Raw genomic sequence first — 22,613 nt, 5'->3', positions numbered from 1 at the left:
AATTGATTGGGGTAATTAATGGATGAAGTTCAGTGGCAGTATCTCGTGGACACTTAAGGTCAATTTCATATGACCATAACCTTGTCACACACTAAGACCGTATAATGGTGCTGCTGTTCTATTAATCGTCCATGGAGTATGGAGCTTGTTTCTAGAGTCAGCAGGAACCCAGAAGCATTATGTCAGCATTACTGAGAACAACAAATGAATAACTGTTGGTGTCGCAGCATCATATCGATTGCCCTCTGATTTTTCTTTATCAAGTGTTTGCTTTTTGTAGTTAACATCATAATGTAAAGCTAATGATTTACAATGAAAAGCCAGCCAAAGTGTTTTAAACATAGTTCATTCCTAATAAAAACTGAGAGAGTAATGAGGTAAAAAAAAATCCAATAATTACATTAGATCCTGAGATTTAAGAATCTTGGTATTTTCCAAACTTGGAACAGGATACACATACAGTTTTGATTTAGTGTCACTTTACTGGAGCCTTTTCCCTTTGTGAGATTATGCACTTTTACTGCACTACATTTGAGAATTCTTTACTTTTTTCAACACATATTGTGCATGTGATGTTGTGAGGTTTTACATGCAAAACTTTCTCTACCATGATAGCATTGATTTTTTAGAAGTTGTTGAATAAACATAGCCAACAGCAGCCTGTATGGATTTGTTCAACCACCTACACATTGAAATACTGTTCTGCACTTTGTACAGTTTATACTGGAACCTGTTGAAACTATACTGCTGCATTAAAACAAACATATGACACAAGAGGTTTTTGGTGTCATCTCCAAATAAGGATTTCACTGATAACATATTTTTTCTGTGATAATACCAATAGCACAAAGTGTCACTGGTGCAAAGTAACCTGCGATCAGGCCTGGATAATATTATATAATTGCATAGCTGCAGTTCTAGTAGGTTCAGATCTTTTTGCTAGACCCTTAGTTCTGGTCGAACCTGCACCACCTGAAGGCAAAAGTAATATCAACAGAAATTAAGGACTGCTAGACATGAGTGTTATAGCTACAGTTTTTCTTTTTGTAGCTGCTGTTTGTTGGGTGTTGATTTTCAACCTGCAAAATGTAAGACTTTTGTTAACAGGAGCAGCTTTCTACTGGGAAGAGTACAGAGTTCACACTGTTCTCAGTGTGAGTGCCATATTTTATTTGTCCAAAGAAAAATAACAGGGGCGGTGGGATGCAGAGGGCAAAGAAAACCAATACCAGGAAATTAACTGTGTGGGTTGACTACTGTTTTTGGTGCTGAATGTTTCAACTACACAAATGAATGTTAGTGAAATAATTTACATATCTGTTTATTGGCAGAATAGTGAGTCCTGGATTTGTGACAACTGACACTTAGACTCTTTGCCTGATGGTCAAGTGCCTGAAAGAGTTGAATGCCATGCCCAATTTAATTCAAAAAGGAAATAAATTATATATTCACTTCTGTTTTAAAGGGCATGTTTTACAACCACAAGCCCATGCTTCTTTTGAAGTATTTAATATATAATGCAGGTAAGTGTGACAGTGATATTCCAGTTTAATTAATTATTTTATTTAGACAAGCAAGTGCTACAAGTTGTAAATGTAAAACCTCAAACAAGCTGAAAGAAACACTGCATAAAAAAGAAAACAATTGCAGCTGTTACACTCTTTTCCTGCAGATGGCAGTCTGTTAAAACTGCAGCAGCCTGGACATTCTTTGCCTGTAGATGGCAACATAATAGTGTTAATTTTGTCAGCCATTTTTTTATTTAGTCTGATTTCTGTGTTAAATGTCCTTATTACTTTTTATCATATTTAGTCAACATCATCCCGATTTTTTTAGTAAGTTTTAGTTGACTAAAAGTGTGGTCAATGAAAACTGTTGACATTTTAGTCTTTATTAGCCCTCAGATTATATTGAACATTGCAGTCAATCTAGTCTAGCCAAAACCAATCATTTTTGTCATTTTAGTCAAACTTATTTCACATAAGATTTTATCTTATCATTATCTGATGAAAAAGGTTGAATGATTAAGAAATGCAGCTGTGCAGAAAGTGTCTGGTCTGATGGTATCAATTTAAGAAATACATCTAGACATGGAACATTTTCTTATTTGCATATTTATTTTGAACCAAAACAACTGGGGCCCAATACTCTCTTTAAAGCTATTATGAAACAAAGAGAGCTGTACAAACAATAAAACGTTTTGAAACCTTTTTTTTGTTGTTGTTGCCTAAAGTACAAACTTGCCTTTCTGTTCTGAACAATAGAAATAAAAGTAGCCTGATAAAATTGAAAAAGAATACTCTACACACACCAATTGCAATCTGCTTGCATCAAAAAAAATAAACAGATCTGAGGTGGGTGTTAACAAGAAAAGAAAAAAGAAAATTGTGCCCCATGGACTTAATAATGCCATCTAGCAAGCCAGTTCACATGGCATCAATATTAAAGGTTAAACAAGGCAAGGTCTGCTAGAATAAGAACAACCATAATAAAGGAAAGGTAACATTATACACTGTTATTTTAATCAATACAGCTGTCTACATGGTCCACGTTTGACTCACACTATATACACGTAAGCATGACCAGTCATTTTAGTCTCATCTTTTTTCATCAACAGCACTGCATGTTGATATAGTGACAGTTAGTGTTTAATGACGTCGGTACCGTCTCAACATCATCTTGTCTTAGTCATGGATAAAAAGGTCGTTGACTAACATATTTAGTCATAGTTTTCATTAACAAAATTAAAACATGAACATGTCTACATTTGCGAGTCTAGACTTCTGCAACAAATTTTCTTTCCCTAGCTGTTTATCATGTATGCAACTTTTCTGAAATTGACCGAACTGCCTCATCTTGTGGAACATGCTGACATGAAAAAAGCATCCTATTAGTCAGATGCAGCTGCCCCAACCTTCGGAACTTGTGAACCCAAACACAGCGGTGCCTCTCCAAATACACAGCTGCGGCTGCTGCTTTTAGATTGACAAGATGATGGACACAGCCTCAAGCAGACAGTTTTAGGGTGCCCAGTTCCTGTCTGACTTCACTTTAAGGTCAGGGCTAAGATGATATAGTCTATACAGATGCAGCAAATAAGCAAGTCATACTGGCTGCATGGCCTTAAGGAGGACTCCTGTCTTAAATTTTAACGAGGCTTGGTGTCCACTCAAATGTGGCTGCTAATTGAGATGTTAAGGCGGGGAACCGGCAACTGTGTTAGACCAGCGTTTCATTGGCTCTATATTTCTCTTTGATGAAGAGCTGTTGTGTTTCCCCTTCCTGTTTCCCTCTTAGTGGTAGTTGTGGTTTTTAAGGGCTACCATGCACATCTGATCTGGACCATAAAGCACTTATTGATCCTTGTGAACTTTTGCTTCCCTCTCCCCTCAGTCCTCACAGGCCTGATGTCTATGGATTTGAACACAGTCAAGGAGAAATCTATAGCTGGGGGAAAGATGATTAATTGTAGCTGAACAAAGGAAAAGGATATAGGACCACACACTTTTTAGAGGGTACTGAGTCCAATTAACTAGACTCTACCAAAAAATCAATAGCTGTCACCAAGGATTTCACTAAGCGATTTGAGCAGAGATTTTAGTGGAATTCATTGATGTGGTCCCCTTTTTTTTTTTTCCTTTTCTCAGGGTGTGCATGTGTAAAACATTTATCCTCTGCCTATGGGTGTGTGTATGTGTGTGTGGGTGTCTGTGTGTGTCTTTTAGTTGGCTGTTTATGGTTTTATGTGATTGCGCCTGTGTTTATGCCCACGGCCACTCATGCCAATCGCAACCACTTGGCCTGTCTTTCTGACAGCTGCCACATCAACACAGGACGCTTATCACAACTACCTGCCCTTTGACCTTGTCTCAATTTGCCCATCCCTCTTTCTCATATTGAGTGTGGTCAGATTTAGGACCAGGCCAAATACTGGCAGCCAAGGCACACAACTCTTCTGTGTAAAGCTGAGCCATAGATTCCTGACAGACAGTCTACACATGGGCCCAGGATTGAAGCGTGTCCTTGAGAGGGAGAGAAATCAATAGCCTAATGGGAAAGTGGTTATGGCTTCTCTCTCTTTTCCCCTCTCCCTCATTCTTCCCTGAGACACTTTTCTGCCCACTAACTCCCTGTGTTTAAACTAATCTTCTCCTCAAAAAAGGGGGACAAATTTTAAAGTCGATCATTAATGTGGTGCCTGGAGAGGGTAGATTAAAAAACTGATATATGGCCTAAGTCGGGGTGCCATTTAGAGAGGCAGGGTGGCGTTGCTCCTTGTTATTACATCGAGGCACAGTAAATGGGATTTAGCCAGGGTTTTGCAGTGAGTAATAACACACATGCTCACACTGCCACCCACATGTCATGCCTGTAAATCAGTGGATCAAGTGCACTAAAAAGAAGTGCAGCAGAGACGGAGGGATAGAAGTAAAGACACTTCACACTGTCTACTGCTAAAACACTTTTAGTCTACTTTTAAAATAATAGCTCTGAGGGCCAGACTTTGTGGCTTCATGGCAGACTAAAAGCAGCTTACAATGAATACTAAGCATTTATTTTAAAACCTTTAATCAGAATGCTTATAAATGACAACTCATTAAGAGAAGAAAGAAAGTAGTCAGTATTTAAGGGCAAATAGCAGAGTGAACCAGTGCTCCTTTAATACTCAAAATGGCCTCCCTTTACGGCCTATAGGTGTACAGTGCAGAGTCGCTGAGCAGGATGAGTCACCCTTCAAATTTGTATCCATTGTTTTAATGACAGGAAAATAGGTTTTAGCCAGAATGGGAACCAGATGGCAAACTCATAGCTTGCAAAGAGAGGAGGAAAGGTCTCTTAATCAGTGCATAAATAGAGGTGGGAGTTAGGAGAGAGTGCTGATGAGGAAATTGCTATGAGAGTAGCGGTGCAGTATGTGGAGGTAGGTGAAACATTTTAACCAAGGTTAGAGTGTAGGAGAGCAGAGCAGTAAGCCGACTAAAAGCAGGAGTTCAAAGTCTTAATCTTATAACCTTCAGCGTTCCCTCAGATCTCTTGTTACGTAAAGTTTTGGTGTTTTTTTTCCTACACTGTATGACAGTGTTACACATTTTATCAAGTAAAACACTTTTTATGACTACATGTAATGTCAAACGGAAAATTCTGCAGGAAATGTCTTGTTCATAATTTTAAGTTTGGTGTATTGACATTAGTATGAGTAATATATACAGTATTCATAATGATATATTAGTATTATGTATGATATACTGTATGTACAGCAATATGCACACACTATATACAATACAATACTATGAAATATATACAACATAGCATGTATAGCATAGCATAACATAGCAAGATGTATAAACAACACTGCTTCTGCATTAACTTGTGTTAATGTAGGTTTTATTTGCATATGAGTGCATATTCTCTAAATTGAGCTGTCTTTGTGTGAAATTGAGGTTTAAGGATCAAAAACGTGCAGGTTGTGCTTGTTAAACACCTCACAGGGGCATGCCATCTCTGCTGCGAGGCTTTTAAGCATTCATTGTAACTCCATAACTTCTTACTTAAACTATGCTTAAGCCTAGAGGGTGAAAAAAATCCATTCCTACATGGTCACATTTAATTCCCTTCATCATTTTTCAACTGGAATGAGTGAAATTGCTCCTTACCATCAGCAACTTTGCTCATTAAGAGCTTGGAGAACATTTAAATATTTCTATTTAAAACGCCTTCCCAGCAATTCCCAAAAGCCTATTTTACGCTTCTCCAGTAAGTGGATTAAACTGAATTAAAAATGAAAAGAAAAAGAGAGAGACTTTTTGTAGTGCCTTTTATGTTTGGTGAAATATAGCTTATGTTTTATATCAGACAAATAAGTATACTGCAGATACACCTTTAGTGCAAGCGGACTAATTGATTTAGTTCACTTTACGTGTAAGAGGGGAGGAAAGTGTGGAGAATAGTAATAAAGTCACACAGCTGGGTTTCTGGTGGAAGCTCACCAGCCAAGCTGCCATGCCTTATTTGTCTTTTCCACTGTTTTCTTTTCCTATCGCTGTGTCCTCATTAGACCTGTCTTCTCATTTCAAAATGGCACTGTCTGAAATCAAATATCTAGTCTCCGAAAAACCCTACTCTCTATATATACAAAATTGTTGTTTATTTTTTACAAAGCACCTTTTTATAACATGTCAAAAGAGCAGGATGGTGGTGGACTGTCAACAAAAAAGTCAGTTTTATTATTTCTCTGTATCTCTCTCTGTGTTTTCTGTCATTTCTGCGCATTTACATTTATTGTGGATTCAAAGGATACCTATACAGTAGTGGACTGGAAGCACAAGTCATAGCTTATAGTTATAGGCATTTGGTGCTGTTTGAAAAAGCTCCCATAGATATAACAGTGAAGACTGGCATTTTCTGGCTGGCGACTGTCTGTCCAGGTAAACCACAGCTTTTCTTATGATAATTTGCTGCAGCACAAAGTCCACATAAGAAAAGGACATTATTAAACTCTGCATTCAATTATTATGACTCAACAGGAGATTATGTAGCAAGGTGGCCTGCTAAATATTCAAACATTCAGTCTGTATTCTTGAATATTTAATAATGTCTATTCACATTCAGCACAATTCATTTGAACACAAAAAGAGCATGAAGCTCTTCCATCAGGTCTGGCCAATTGATACTGACAAAAAGAAACCAACCATTTTTATGGTCAATAGGGACTTTTCCTCTGTTGCTTGCCTTTTGTTTGGCTCAAAAGACTTTGATGAATTTGTTTCCCTTCATGGGCATTGTGATTTGACAGGCTGAGCTTGCAAGTTACCGTCCTTGTACTGTAACACTAAAGAGCACACAGCCATTTTCTCACAAGTTACGCACACACATACACACTTCGACATGCCAACTTCGCCAGCATGCACACAAACAGATCTGTGACAGACAGGCCAATCTTCCTGTTGGGTAAGGCAAGGTGAAATAGCTAATTGGCGTGCAGAGTGCGAATGGCATATTGTCGCTTACACAGTGGTTTAGACATGAAGTGCACAAGTGAGCAGAGACTGATGTACAGGGGGACTCCACTGCTATCCAATTTCAGATGAAAAGGTTGTGATCATGTCCTTAGAGAAACTACACACCCATAATTGTGCTTTCACCCTGCCATTTTCCTTTTCTTTTTTTAAATGGCATATGACTTAACTAAATAATAAAGAGGAGAAAGAAAAGAGGAAAGAAGATAAAAGCAAAACAGAAAAAATGTGTATGCCTGCGTGCGTGGGTGTGTGTGTGTGTGTGTGTGCGTGCGTGCCAATCAGCTAATTAGTGTGTTAATTACTTAATTAGCTAGCTTTTAATCATTCTGAAAAGACAGATTACAAACAACATGATACACCTGACTCATATATTCCTTTTGTTTTCTCTCTCTACCTCCCTCACCTTTTTCTCCCTGCAGTCATGCCCCGTTTTGCTGAACAAGTGGAGGTAGCTATTGAGGCGCTGAGTACGAACCCCCCACAGGCCTTTGAGGAGAATGAGTTCATTGATGCGTCCCGTTTGGTCTACGATGGCGTCCGTGACATCAGGAAAGCTGTCCTGATGATAAGGGTATGTCCGTTACCTCCTCTAAAAGAGCAAAACGAACACACTCACTGAAAGACTTTGATATAGTTGTTGTGTGTTTGGAAATACTGATGAAGACCAAATGCAGTAATTCATTTCTGGTTTCCTGCAAATATTTAAATCATTTTATTGGGTATTATGTGAAAGTAGACATCTGAGTAATTTGCTTTTTTCTTGGTGTTGCTGAATAGTCAATCAGTCAGTGAGTCTGTATTAATCCTCTTTGGATTATATACTTTTTTGCAACCTACAATCACTTCACTCCACATATTTTACAGTGATTTTCCTCTGATTAATAATTTTAAAATAAAGATCTCTCTTCCAAAGATAGACACTGGGGCATTCATACATAAACCTATGAGAATAAGACATCCTGTGTTACTGGATCCATGACCTTATGGACTTCATAAATTTATCCCACTCAGACATTTCTCCAGTTTTTTCCTCTTCGCTCTCATTTTGGCTACACATCTGTGGGACATTATTAGTAGATGATGGTGGAAATTCTCTGATAACAACATATATCTGCCCTAAGGATGAAGAAAAACATAATTGAAATAAAAAATTCAATAGAATTCCCATTTGAGATGTCACACCTTTCTCATGATCTGTTTTGTAAGGCTGGCAGATCATTTTACAGCATGTCATCACAGAAATGCTGCATAACAACATGACACCAGCAGCTCTGCCGCCTCGAATACTCTGATGTTACAGTATCTACATTTTTCACCCAAACTGGCCCTTCTCTCTTCACCATGTAATTCATTTATTCAACTTTATGCAGGCTGGAAGGTTTCCCAGTGCAGCTCTGGAAAAAAAATCTAATTATGGAAAATAATTTGATGTTGGTAAATAATGTAAAACAGGCAGCTTTGAACTGCCCGGGACCAGCTGGCTTCATAATCCCATCCAAGTTCAATTACTTTCTCAGGAAACAACTTGGAAGATCCTTGCTTTCTCTGTTGTCTAACTCTATCATATAGAAAGCAAATTTTGGTGCCACATGTAATAGTTTTTTTTTGCAGATATTTTTTATGTGTCTGTGTTATTTTGTTCCCACTTAAGCCAAGTAATGGCTCCTTTAGAATTTTTACAGCACTGATCTTATGAGCCGTCGATGGATTAAGAAACCAATTCTCCACAGTGTTTAAAAACTGAGGCAGGTCCTGTGAAGAGTTTAAAGTTATAATGAAAGTTCTTGAAAAACATAGTTCTGTCCTGGCTTTTATATGCCCCCCACACATACAGAGCAGAGCACTGGGATAGAGAAGCACGCTATTGAAAGAATTGAACATGTACGATAGTATAACCAGTGTTTACACTATTCTCAATAAACTGACCTCTGGCATGTCCTGCGAAGAAAGTTAAACTTTAAATGGAACTTCAGACCGAAAACAGCACTGCATTTAGAAAATGTGATGATCTGTACTAGGGAGACGATAAAATACAATTCAAGAAATCTGGTTTGAGTAACAGATCATTAAGTTTAAAGGTTTATCAGATGCCAAAACAGTGCACAGCAGTTTATACCAAATGAGAGAGGATTTCTACAAATCTGGAAAGTTATCACTGTAACAATAATTTTAAGCTACATTGTGACGGAGGTCGCAGAATAACAGCAGAATTACCCTGTACACATAAGGAATCTACCAGGTATGTGTGATTGCGTAACACAGCGCCTTGTCAGATTATGTTATAGCAAAAGTTCAACTTTGGTTAAACTTTCTTGGCAGGCTCTGTTACATTGTATATTGAATTTACAATAAGAGATAAAGGGTTGTCATAAGCGGCCAAACATATACAACATTTAATAAATCAAGTGCACTGTAATTAGAGGAAGAAAAAAAAAGAAAGAGAAACAAAAAAATATATATCTGCTTGTATGCACTCTATGCATTGCCTCTGTGCACTGCCTGTGTTGGCATCTACGTCCTATCGGACTCAAACTTAGCTTTATGGCACTTACTCATGTTGTTCTCTCATGACTAGATCCCTGCTTGTGTTGTATCAGCTCGCAGATGTACATCGCTTTGGATGAAAGCGTCTGCTAAATGAAATTGTAAATTGTAATATGAGATTAGTATTTCTCATGGGGAAATAAGGTTAGTTCAAAGGCAAAAAATTGAAACAGACACACACAAAATCAGCCAAAGAAAAAGATACGTACCAACTACATACCAAAAATTGTCAACATGTTCAGTAGAATAGACATATAGGTGGATATGTGATTTTATGAATGGATATGAGCAAGACAGCATAATACAAGTGCAAAGCAAATGGTGTTTCTGCTGCTAAGGATGAATAAGCTCCATGTCACCTGAACATTGTTTGAATTAATTATTAGGAGCAAATTTTCAGTGGATATGGATCCTTTTTCAAGCTCTTCACTGCCCATAATTAGGGCACAGTGCACATATGTGATTTTTGTTTGTTTGTTTGTTTTGTATTTATACAATCACTATCTCATTGAGTCTTTTATCGGAAAATATTTTATTCACAAAGTCCTGATTTTAAGCAGTGATAGAATATGAGTGCAACAGGCCACACTGGATCAATCACTGTTGGGAATACTAATAAGGAAAATCAATACAACTAGCCCATACAACAGTAAATTTATTCATTACTCCCATAGGCTATGGTCCACTAGCAACCTGTTGTTTTGTAGCTTTATAGTCAGTGTGAGCACTGGTTTTGTGTAAAACATTTATTATATCTCTGATAGAATTAATCATTACAGAAAGGCAACATTCTCAGAGTCCAGACATAGAATAACACAGTGCTCTTTACAAAGAGACAGCGCTGTGAATGCATGACTTTTTTAAATGTCAGCATCATGTAGGAATGATGACTTCACACATATACATGTTTTGATCTGATTCTCTGCTCTGCAGCAGCTTAGCCATTCAGCACTGGTTACCATGGAGATGTACTCTACCCTAGTTAAGAGTTGAGCAAGCTTTATGAGATCAACGAGCCTTTCTTGAAACCAAAGTTAGCTGGCTAACCCACTAATCTTAATTATTGAGACAGCCCCTTAGCCAGCAGAGACGAATAAAAATGCTTATTAATCACTTAGTCACTCACTTTTAGCAGATGCAAAAAATATAACTCAATTATACTCCAATTTCTTTATTTGATGAGAGACCACAAATTGATCTTCCTCCCTATGCTGTATTTTAACATGGTGGACTGATGGTGTATATGTCCTTCAGTACACAAAGCTTACAGCACTCAATTTCTTTCCCTTTGAAGTAAAAATAGAGAAAACCAAAGAAGAGGATACGCTTTAGAAGAGTCTCAGACAGAAACTGAATGTTATTGTGCAGGTACAGAGTGTATATACTGTATACTGTAAATGCATGCAGAGAAAAAAATAATAATTTTGAAATTTTGTTTCACCCTCTTTAAAACATAATCCTGCTCTTTCTTGCCTTTTAAATATGGTTTAATTGTAGAGGTTTGATTTGATAAACCAATTTAAATACTATTTTATTAACTAAAATAGCAACATTTTGTGGTATTTTAGATTAGCCCTTAAATGAAAATACATTTTCTGCCTTTGACAATATTTTTTATACACAGTAGGTGCATTGGGTTAGGCTACAAACTTGAATTTAATATGATTTTTGATTTTTTTTTAATTTTCAATTTAACACTGTTGGAGTATTAACATTATTTTTCTTCTCAGTTGCAAAGATTCTTGATAAGTTGTTCCACTTCATAAAGTGACCAAATACAGAAAAGCATCCCTGTCTGCACTTTTAGTCTCTAATGTGACCCCTTTTCAAGCCATTTCCCCCCAACACATATGTCCACTGAGACCATGTTCATAGAATTTCTCACTCTGAGATTTGACTCTTTAAATTGTGTGACATCTCTTTCTTTCATATCCTCAGTTGGGTAAGATATAAAAATCCAGATGAGGCTCTGTATACTGAAAACAACAACACAGGTCAATGCATACTGTCTGTTACACATGATTGCAGTACAACAGGGCATAGAGGCAAAGAAAATTGCCCTTTTCAGCTGTCAGTTTAGGAGTTGTATGATTTCTTTTTTCTTTTTCAGTTCTTGCCTTGGTCTCTGACTGTTTGACCGACTTTGTCTCTTGTGTTTTTCACAGACACCAGAGGAACTGGAAGATGACTCTGACTTTGAACAGGAGGACTATGATACTCGCAGCAGGACCAGTGTCCAGACTGAAGATGACCAGCTTATTGCTGGACAGAGTGCTCGGGTAAGTGGATGTTCGCTTCCCCACTGTGCTACAACTTCTCAGTCAGGTCAGATTGGAACAGAAAAAAACAACATATATTCGGTTTGCGTAAAGGCTGGGCAAAAAGCCCAAATTCATCATGTAATAGACCGCTGTTTTATTGCTTCAATAGCAGGCTGAGGTGGAAGTTGAACTGCATCCCACCCCGACACCCACCCCTGTTCTCTGGCCATACTTGAATCGATTCATCCAACTAGTTCCACTTACATAGCATGAAAGTCCATTTAAATGATCCTAACAAGTGGGATTATTTTTAATAAACACTGTTTAGGGATGGCAGGTGTAAAATTGCAATCATAAACAAAGCAGTAATTACTAAATTCCCTTCAGATGGCAGACAAAACACAAAATACAGTATAGTACTGTGCCAAGGCCTCCGTCATGATCACCAGGGTCTGGGCTTTGTCGCACATTAGCAATTTTTCACTTGGGCCCAGCTTAAAGAACATTAAGAGGGTACCAGTGCTTGCTTCCCTCCAGCAACACAGAGGCTCTAGCGGTGTGTTGCATGTTGAATGGATTGTGGATGGCAGGAGTGTGACTTGGCCCAATGCCTCTCCCCGTGGCACAGGCCTGTATTATACAGTCTGGGCCTCTACACAGTATGAACTCTCAGGGGGGGGGGTAATGCACAAAGAAGGGAAAAATAAATAAAACCAAAACGGCAGCTTATTGTTGCTAAATCTATGTACTATATAGCTATAGCCCCAAATGTAATGCCTTTTGACAGAAGTTTAAACAAAAACAACCAACTTAGGGCCTAGGCCACTGCTAGCAGGCAACCCGTCTGAGTGAAATGCTTAAGGGTAACAACAACCACTGTACATTAAAGTGAGATTATGTAACTTTTGCTTAACAGCCACACGAGGCAATTATGGGATAATGGAAGATTGAATCTTAGCATAACGGTAGCACAAGTCGAGAACAGTCAGAAAACTGAATCACTCAGCAATATCTAGTTTAAGTTTGGTAAAGTAAAGTTAGCTAACCACCTTAAGCTACTGGTCATACCAGACCAAGTAGCTGTAACTGCGAAACCCTGTTTCAGCATGATGAATACCACTTGTTCATGAGGATGTGCAATTTCATGAGGTTTGACCATCTGTATAATCAATGCCCCTAAAATTGCCATAGAGGGTTACCTGTTCCACTCCTTTAATGGGCAAATTAATTCCTAGAAATGTTACCAAAGAGTTAAAAAAAGAGACTTTCACGTAGCTTCAGGTCATGCTTTCGGAAAATAACGAACAAAAACAACAAATTTAGCAGTGTGAGTATTCTTATTAGAGGATCCTAACCAATAATAAATTATTATCACTAGTTGTAGTCGTAGTAGTAGTAGTATTACTGTCAACAACATGCTATCAGAGTAGTGTGACAGAGGTAAAGAGGGAATGGTTAGATGCTAAAGTAATGACTAATATGGCAGGCAAGTAAAGGTGAGAGTCATGGAAATATTTGACAAGGGAAATTATAACCTGCAGTAAGTGATGTTACACTGCCTGGTAAAACAGAGGATGATACTGAATAGAGACCTGATAAAAGACCCTGAGGCAGCTGTGGGAGTGAGATAATTTTCATACAGAAATGTCAAAGTTGCTTTAATGAAACAAATCTAAGAAATCTAAGTAAATTGGCAAGCCATAATGATGATGATGACATAGTAAAGAGAATATGAAGTTTGTTTTAGTTTTTGTGAAATATGTTTTATTTTAGTTCTTTTCTGTCTTAAATTAATTTACATTAAGGCATTATGCAAAATTTTAAGTCAACTGGGGAGAAAGCAGGTCTGGACCATTCATTTATTTGTTCATTTATTTTAAAAGAGAAAATTCTAAGTCTTAGAAAATTGATGAATTCGACAAGTTCTCTTTAACCATTCATAAATGCCACTTAAGAACAACACACAAGCAGTTCTTGCGTGAGACCTAGTGTTGACAACTGGTAAAAAAAAATTTAAAAAAGGGAACAGCCAACATCAGTCTCCTGTGTCCAAGTCACACATTTTGTAGACACCTCCATGCGCCCTGACCACTTCTCTACAATGTTTTGTGGCTCAATATCAATGTCACACCTCTTGTGTTTGCTCCTGACAGAGAGGAGTCATAATTTCACACAACTATAGATCCTTGTCAGTTAAACGTAAACATAAGCTGTATTTGGGGATTTGAACCGATGACTTATGAATAATGCGGGTTTTTTGCGAGGAAGACAATTTGTTGCATCATGTTTCCACATTTATTCAGAAGACCTTACTTGACTCAGAGAAATTCAACTAATGTATTTTGTAGCCCTAATAAAGACAATATATATAGATAATATAATATATACCAAAAATGTAAAACAGCATTTTATGGTTTTGTATGTGTAAAGTAAAATATAATCAAAATTCAGAACAATCATATTAATCCCAATAGATAAAGTGTTATTTCCTCCTAGTTAGTCAAGAATGCAAGTTTTATCTAATTAATCATTCATTTCAACTGTTCATCTATGATGTAACTCTTAAAAGTTTACCATTGTCAAGTCAGAAATCCAACCATGAACAAAAAGAACAGACCCGGGCTTTGGGTGCACAAAAGTCGCTCCAAGAAGTCTGTGGGGGTCCTGGGTGTGAAGTGCTCTGAGTTTGTTGTATGGATACTCCCACAAAGGCTCCCGCAGAGTAACATTGCAGAGCCATCTGAGCTTAGATGCACCAGCGCTGCTACACAAAAGAGCTTCACAGAACCAAACTGTTAACTAGTTTTCCTGGCGCTTAACTGTGCTTTGAGTGGGCAGCTCTTCTTGGGAACAGTTGGAAATCTCAGCATGTCCCTTTGTCATAACTTGTTACTGTAATACTGTGATATAAGGTGGATTATAGGGTGACATGGCTGAATGTAATGATTGTACACGCACACTTACACACACAAGCTTGCATTGAATAAATGTCCAATAATGCATCACTGCGTATTATCAAGCGTGATTGCTCCTATTTGTACATTTAGTTCGCATTATTGTTTAGCACATACTATACATCTGGCAGCATGCTTCTCACACACTTAATTGATATCGCCTGTTTTTCCACTCATAGACATTGTTATGCCCTCAGAGACTAAACATTTACACACGCAGAAGACAAGCACATCCATAAAAGATGTGTTTGCCGCGAACCACTGGTGATCTGCCCAGACGGCCCCAGCCTGTCGTGTCAGGATAAAGCTTGCTGTCCTCTCATGGTCATGCCAAGTGCACGCTGGCGCACTGTGCTTCTACTCAAACAGACAAGAGGAAGCGTAATCCATTTTCTCCATAGGAGCTGACATGAGCACACTGAGGTTTACAGTCATGATCCCTCCAAGCCCTTCCAGTGTGCAGGTATCACACACAGGACACAGGCGTAATATCTCCCTCTCACTTTCTCCATCTTGCTGTCTCTCTCTTGCTCAGTGTAGAAAGAAATCAAATCAAGTCCAGGGCAGTCCCAGGAGCCTTTGTTCCCAATGTTTTGCCTTGTGTGGTGCTCCACTTGTCACTTCTATTACATGTACGCATAAAGCAAAGTTATTAGAGCAAACATGCATAATGAGAAGGCAGAAAAACACACAGGGGAAGGAGACCTGTACATAGTGTGTTTTTCTATTAGAACATGCAGACACAAACTCTCCTTCTATAACACACCACGGATAATGCACAGGGAACCAAACACAAAGCCCCTTCCCCTACACACATACACACACACACACACACACACACCTAACATCTCTTAACACAGTGATTGGATAACACTGTTGATAGGTCATCCATAAAATTGAACTCTGAGTGTCTGGGCAGTTTATTTCAAATGAAACAAATTAAAGTCATTTCAAGACGCCGCACTCAGTGAAGAAACCCGGAAAGCGCTCTAATCCCTGCAGACGTAGCCGAGTTGCACAGTGTATTGGCACAGCACTCCCTCGGCTGGATTTGCCACTATGTTAAGCTCCCAAGGCCTGCTCCTTGTTGTTATCAGTAAAGTAGGGGAAGGGATTTGGGGATAAGTGAATTCTAGAGAGCATGGGAGGAGGAAGGGAGGGAGGGGGGCTTCACCAAGTGCCTTCCTGCTCCCCTGACGTCCCAATTGGCTCATGTGTTTACCCCTGTGCTCCAGCTTTCTTTTGTGTTCAGAGCCCTTCGCTCTCTCTTCCTCCTTGACTCTCTCTTTTGTCACACCATTTTCAGAGTGAATTGGAATACCAACAAAATCCCTTACTCTCTCTCCCCAACCTCCCTTGATCCCTAATTTTAGAAAAGGAATTTTCAAACCAAATTGTTGAGTTTCAAGAGACTTTTTGTTCCCTTTAGCTGTTTGGTAGTGCAGTTTGTCTTGGTTTGATACAGCTCTTTTGTGCAGAAGATTCTGATTCTCAATTTACATTCTTTATCTGTCTCGTTACAATGACAATTAGCAAAACTATAACTTCACCTCTCAGTGGTGTACCCACCATTTTGACACCAGCGGCACACCATTCGGTGTAATTATAGAAATTAAGTGAATAATTGATGCCTCAACAGTTGGGTGCAGGAATGATATAAGCAGCAAAGATATGCTAATGACCACCCCCGAGTCCTGAAGTCAGAGTTCTACCTTGTGGCAAAGCACATCCACCTCTGTCGCTATTGATTAGGCAGCAATTATAGTACAGCATTGCCTGCATTATATTTTTGGCTACATTAAACATGAACATGTAATCAGCAAACCATACCCCACAGAGCTGCTGAATACTCAGAGCCACAAGCTGAGTGCACAAGCACTCTTAAGCCCCTTTCACACATGCAGTCTATCCCTGAAATTTTCAGGAACATTTCCTGCATGGGGTCATGTGTGAATGGGAGCAGGGTTCAATATTAAGGGAAATCTGTACCACCTGTCCCACCTCAAGACCTAGTAACATGTCAGGGAAAATACCAGTACAGCTGTGTTGTGAATGAGGACAGCAACATTGCAAGGACAAGCACATAAAGGGTTACGCCGAGCTGACGAAAGACACTTTCACGTGGAGCAAGCGAACCAATCACAAGACTCCGCTGATGACGTATTTGAATCAGCAACTTGCTGTCACGGATGATTTGTCTCGCAAACTTGTTGGATATTAAAAACATTACAAGAACATTGGCACCGGACAACAGCTCCTCGCTCACCATGTTCCTGAAAATAATAAAAGAACACATTCATGTACATCCAGCCTTGCCCCATCTTCTTCTTCTTCCGTTGAGTTTTAAGGCGGTTGGTGTCAGTTAGTGTTGCATGAATGCCAACTGCTGGGCTGTCCCTTTCCCCATCTATTCCGGCATTACCATGGCATGTGTGAAAGGGTGCAAGACAGAAATGTTCCTGAATGTAGCTGCATTTGTGAATGGTGAAAATCACTAGCGGTACCTGAAATGTGGTCCCAGTAATTTACCTGGAACTATGTGTGAAAGAGGCATTTAAGTGCCTGGACTAAAATGCCTTCTGTATTCTTCAAGTTTATATTTTTAAATATTTGTACTATTATTCACACAGCTGCGGATTAAAAAAAGGGTATAGTTGAAATCAACAAAATTGAAAAAAACTCTATTATAAGACACAGCAAGTGTTAATGTTGAATGAGACAAACTAAAACAACCTGGATTTTAAAATTCAGTCCACAAACTCACGAGGATTATCATGTAGAATATTTACAATGTTGATATTTTGAGTCTTAGCACTGACCTTGTCACACTCAAAAAGTAAACACCAAGCTTAGCGCAGCAGGGAGTGGGGAGTGACCATACTAACTTCCCCCCCCAGAGAAAGCTAGACTCAGAGCCTACAGATATGATGCTGGGGCCTTTGAAATACAATATAAGCAGTAACAGCAACAGCAATAGCAGTGTTACTTTCAAGCGAGCAGTGTGGCAGCAGGCATGCAGCAAAAAAGTCAGCAGATCACTGCACGCAGCCAAAATCAATGCATGCATTGCATCGGATATATATTTTGCAGTGATACAGTTATATCACCCTTTGACAAATAACATATTTGGTGATTTTTTAATTGAAAAAATGTAAACACAGCCTCTCTGGGTTATTGAACATAAAACACAATATTTTCAGCAAACATTAAGGCATAGATACTTTTTATGTCATAAATGGAACAAAAATAAAAACATCATTGTGGCATGTGTGCAAAAGTTTAGGTACCCTACATAGTCAGTACTTAGTAACACCCCCTCTGGCAGATATCACAGCTTGCAAACGCTTTTTGTAGCCAGATAAAAGTCTTTCAGTTCTCGTATTTGGGATTTTCTCCCATTCTTCCTTGAAAAAGGCTTTTAGTTCTGCAATATTCTTGGTCCATCTTGCATGTACAGCTCTTCTAAGATCTACCCACAGATTTTCAGTTATGTTTAAGTCAGTGGACTGTGATGGCTATTCCAAAACCTTCAGCTTGCGTCTCTTGAGGTAGTCCATGGTGGTTTTTGAGGTATGTTTAGGATCATCATCTTGTGTAGAAACCATTCTCTTTTCAGCTTCAGCTGTTTTACAGACAGTGTGATGTTTGCTTACAGAATTTGCTGATATTTACTGGAATCCATTTTTCCCTCCACCCGTGCAATGTTTCCTGTGCCTCTGGCTGCAATACAACCCCAAAGCATGATAGATCCACCCCCATGCTTAACAGTTGGCAAGGTGTTCTTTTCATGAAATGCTGCTCCTTTTTTCTCCAAACTGCTGATTGTGGCCAAAGAGTTTTATTTTAACTTCATCAGTCCACAGCACTTGTTTCCAAAATGCATTAGGCTTCTGTAGATGTTCCATTGCAAACTACTGACGTTGGATTTTATGATGAGAATGCATGTAAGGTTAGGTTCTTCTACTGAATCTTCCATTAAGGCCTTGTGGAAAATCTTCCTGCAAGTTTTTTGCAGTCAAATGGGGATTTTGATTTGCTTTTCTGACCAGCATAGAAGCAGTTCTCTCCAGGAGTTTTCTTGATCGTCCAGATCTCATCTTGACCTCCAGAGTTGCCCTAAACTGCCATCTCTTAATTACATTTCGCAATGTGGAAACTGCAGGCTGACAACGCTTCCCCTGCATTGTGGGCATCAGTAACTTTCATTTTCAGAGTCTTACACAGCTGCTTAGAGGAACCTATGGTTGCTGAGTGTCTGCACAAGGTTGGAAGAGTCAGAGTATTTGTAAAGCTTTGAAACTGGAACCAGCTGACATTTCCTAATGACAATTGTTGACATGCCTCAGGCCTAATGAGCTGATCAATGGCTGAGACCCTGTAGAAAGAATCTGAGGCTTTGGAACTTTTTAGGTGCCCAAACTTTTGCACATGCCACAATGATGTTTTTATTTTTTTATTTTTGTTCAGTTTATGACATAAAAAGTATCTATGCCTTAATGTTTGCTGAAAATGTTGTGTTTTATGTTCCGTATCCTAGAGAGGCTGTGTTTACATCTTTTCAATTAAAAAACATATATTATTTGTCAAGGGGTGCCCAAACTTTTGCATACAACTGTAAGCAGTGTGAGCAGATTTGGGTTGAGTGGCTTAACTAGCCATCAGGTTTCAAGAGGACTACTGCTTAAAGTTTAGTTGCAAAAGCCCATGAGTGCCAATTAACAAAGCCAAAAATGCGTAATTGAATTTAGGGATCTGGCCGTTATGTTAATTAATGAACCTATGGAGGTATGTTTGACTTGTGGATGGACAGCTATACATGTTTTGTCATAGATGGAATAAATGGTGGTGCAGGAGACCCAGAGCCACTGCCTGCTGTGTGAGACCCGTAACACATGCAAACACACCTGCACCGATCTGTTTTAAACTGTTGATTTCTTATTGTTTAGTCTAAATACATATCAACTTGGTATTTGTTTTAAATGTGAGCAGTGTTTTCGCCCCACACTCTGTTTAATGGGATTTGCTACTGCGCTGTTGTTTGTGTGTCTTGGCACAAGCAGCAGAGGAAATCTACACTGGGCTTGAGGGGGCTGGTTTTGCTTGTTTGTTTATGGCGTTCGTGTTTTTTCAAGCTAACCGCCACCAAAGCTTTGCAACACTCAGCTCACAGAGTGATCAGTAGGCCAGAGCTCATGGACACATCTGTTGGCCTCTGATGAGAAAGTTCTACCCCCATGCTTCTCTATTTCTGCCCGTAATTTCAATTTTCTCTTTCTCTCTGTTTATTTCTTTCGGAGAATTTCAGGAGGACAAGTCATCTATATTTTTTGTTTTGATTTTCCTCCTGACACATCTACCAGGGGACCTGAGCAAAGTGATGCACTTTCTCACTGAGCTCACCCCGCACCCCTACTCACCAGCTTTGCTGTGAGAGAGGGAATGAGGAAGAGGGAAAAGAAGGACGAGGGCAATTATTTCATTAAGAGAATAGCAATACTTGGAGGACAGTCAATAAAAGATGAGGTAAAAAACAATGGTGACTTTTCTTTTTTTACTGTACTCGTTTTCTCTTTCTGCCTCTCGAGTCAATATAATCGACCTAATGGAAACCAGGTTACTCTTCCTTCCATCCCACCTCCCTGACATAATGTTGAACAAATGCATTATTCATTCTCTGGTCTAAGAAGCGAGGTAATTATACATTTATCTCCCAAATAATACCGGGTCTTTACTGCGCCTGTGACCTTGCCAAAAGATTTATGCCATTTTGGACCTGCCCCCAAAGGCCGCTGAGAGAGCAAATGTATTCTTATAGAAGAAAAAATGAAGGCAAAAATGGATTTGCTTTTTATGGGTATAAGATGTCAAGGGGTTTGAAAAGGTCCAGTCATTAAATGTAAAGTTTAGAACTTTATTTTGAAGCGTTTCAGAAGGGCAGGGATAGTCAGACTCAAAACTTAATGTTCAAGTTTTGTAGGGCGGATTAAAAAGTAGACTGGACAAAAAAAAAAAAAAAATGGAACAAATGGTGCTACAGCTCTCTTTTGTATATTCTTTTCTTTATATGTACGTGTTCTCTTTAACTAATCCCTCTTCTTATTCGCCCTTTTCCTCATTTCCCTATCGTTCTCTCTTTATCTCCTTTACCTAAATTCTTCTCCTCTGGCATTTCCCTCATTCTGAGCCATCTTCCCAATTTATTCTGCACAAATTTACTCCGTTACTACTTCCTCTTCCTCTAATGCTTTTGTTTCCTCTACACTCCTGTGTTGCCTGCAGGCCATCATGGCACAGCTTCCTCAGGAGGAGAAGGCCAAGATTGCTGAGCAGGTGGAGAGCTTCAGACAGGAGAAGTGCAAGCTAGATGCAGAAGTGGCCAAGTGGGATGACAACGGCAATGACATCATTGTGCTGGCCAAGCAGATGTGTATGATCATGATGGAGATGACGGACTTCACCAGGTAAAACTGACATGGGAAAAGCAATAAGATTTAAAGTCCCTCCACTCCACTGTTTTACTTATTGTTACTTCACTCTCTTGTTTGTCCCTCACTGTGCAGAATGATGTATGTGCAGAGTTTGACAGAGTTTTAAACCACTAATAACACTATTGAGCAGTGTTTTTATGAATGAGACTCTCACATGAACATGCCAGCCTGCTGATTATCAGTTTTGTGGTGATAAAGCACCATAAAATGTGATAGTACTCCAGTCAATGCTGCTAGCAAACAATCATGGCTGTAAACATTGCACAATTTAAAATGTTTTTAAAAATCAGCTTCACAGAAAGTTTTATAAGAAATGAACATGTTTGTGTGGAACACGTACTAGCATGATTTTGTGGCATCACAGCTACTATGGGAGCCAGTCATAGTGCAGTATCTTTTACAAAATGTGATGTGGAAACTTAAAACCTTCAGCACCCATACACTGAAAAAATTTTCAGTGAAATAGGAGACATGTTGTGTCTGACAGCTAAATTTTTGAAATGAGCAATATTTGTATATTCATAGATTCTGTATTTCTGGAGAAGGAGTAAAAGTCATTTTTAAAATTTTTAACAAGGTAATTGGGTTTTTTTGTAGAAATGTTTTATATATCTTAAAACATGTCTGGAGCAGATTTTTAAATTAAACCAAAGTGACAGCAAGCTGGATTGCTGAGAAACAATCTCACCTTTGTGATGCTCCATGGCTGTACACTGGGCAGTGACCCAGACAAACTTTTTTTTGATCATGACTATGTGGTGTTGCTGTGATTCAAAGATATATTGTAATAGCTACAGTGGTTTGTTTACATTTAGTCTTGTATCTTATGTTTTCTAAAAGCCAACAGCTTTGCTCTCAATCTCCCCCATCTGGCATCAGCATATCTTGGAAATCCTTCATGTCTAACTGATGGTTATCTGTCTCATGCATGGAGTTGTGATGCACACCACAATTATATGACATGGGACAAAACCTGCTCCCCAAAAAAGAATGAAAATTTAGAGCCATGAGTGATTAGTCATGAGTGATTATGGCTGTGGTGCTGTGACTGCACCGTTATTACTTGGCATTGACCCCAGTGATTCAGATTGGCATGAACAAACTGAGGGGAAACTTCTCAGCACTGACTAAAAATGAGACATTACACAAAGACAAACACACTTATCTTTGCCACATTAACTTCCCCTGTGCCGGTGATTTAAAAAAAAAAAAAAAAGAAAAGAAAGAGAAAATAGAACACATATTACAGGCTCAGTTGTTGGCTCTTATTTCCCTTTCCTGTTTTATTTTCCTTCCGTAACCGCTCTGAATAGTCCCTTGTTTTGCTCTTGAAACCTTAAATCTTTT

General features: G+C 38.8%; 1 protein-coding gene across 2 annotated transcripts in view; it reads left to right on the top strand.

Moving 5' to 3' along the window:
• The window catches only part of ctnna2 (catenin (cadherin-associated protein), alpha 2), a 338,033-nt gene that overhangs the window by 303,726 nt on the left and 11,694 nt on the right, over nucleotides 1-22,613 (top strand). For both annotated transcript variants that reach the window (XM_042431131.1, XM_042431122.1), the window contains 3 exons: nucleotides 7,439-7,590; nucleotides 11,729-11,842; nucleotides 21,058-21,239. In XM_042431131.1, coding sequence (XP_042287065.1) covers nucleotides 7,439-7,590; nucleotides 11,729-11,842; nucleotides 21,058-21,239 — 448 coding nt within the window. The remainder of the gene's footprint in view (nucleotides 1-7,438; nucleotides 7,591-11,728; nucleotides 11,843-21,057; nucleotides 21,240-22,613) is intronic.

The sequence above is a fragment of the Thunnus maccoyii genome, chromosome 2, assembly GCF_910596095.1.
Source record: "Thunnus maccoyii chromosome 2, fThuMac1.1, whole genome shotgun sequence".
NCBI classification, from domain to species: Eukaryota; Metazoa; Chordata; class Actinopteri; order Scombriformes; family Scombridae; genus Thunnus; species Thunnus maccoyii.
Note: the sequence above shows the minus strand (reverse complement) of the source record. Positions and strands in the feature narration are given on the sequence as shown.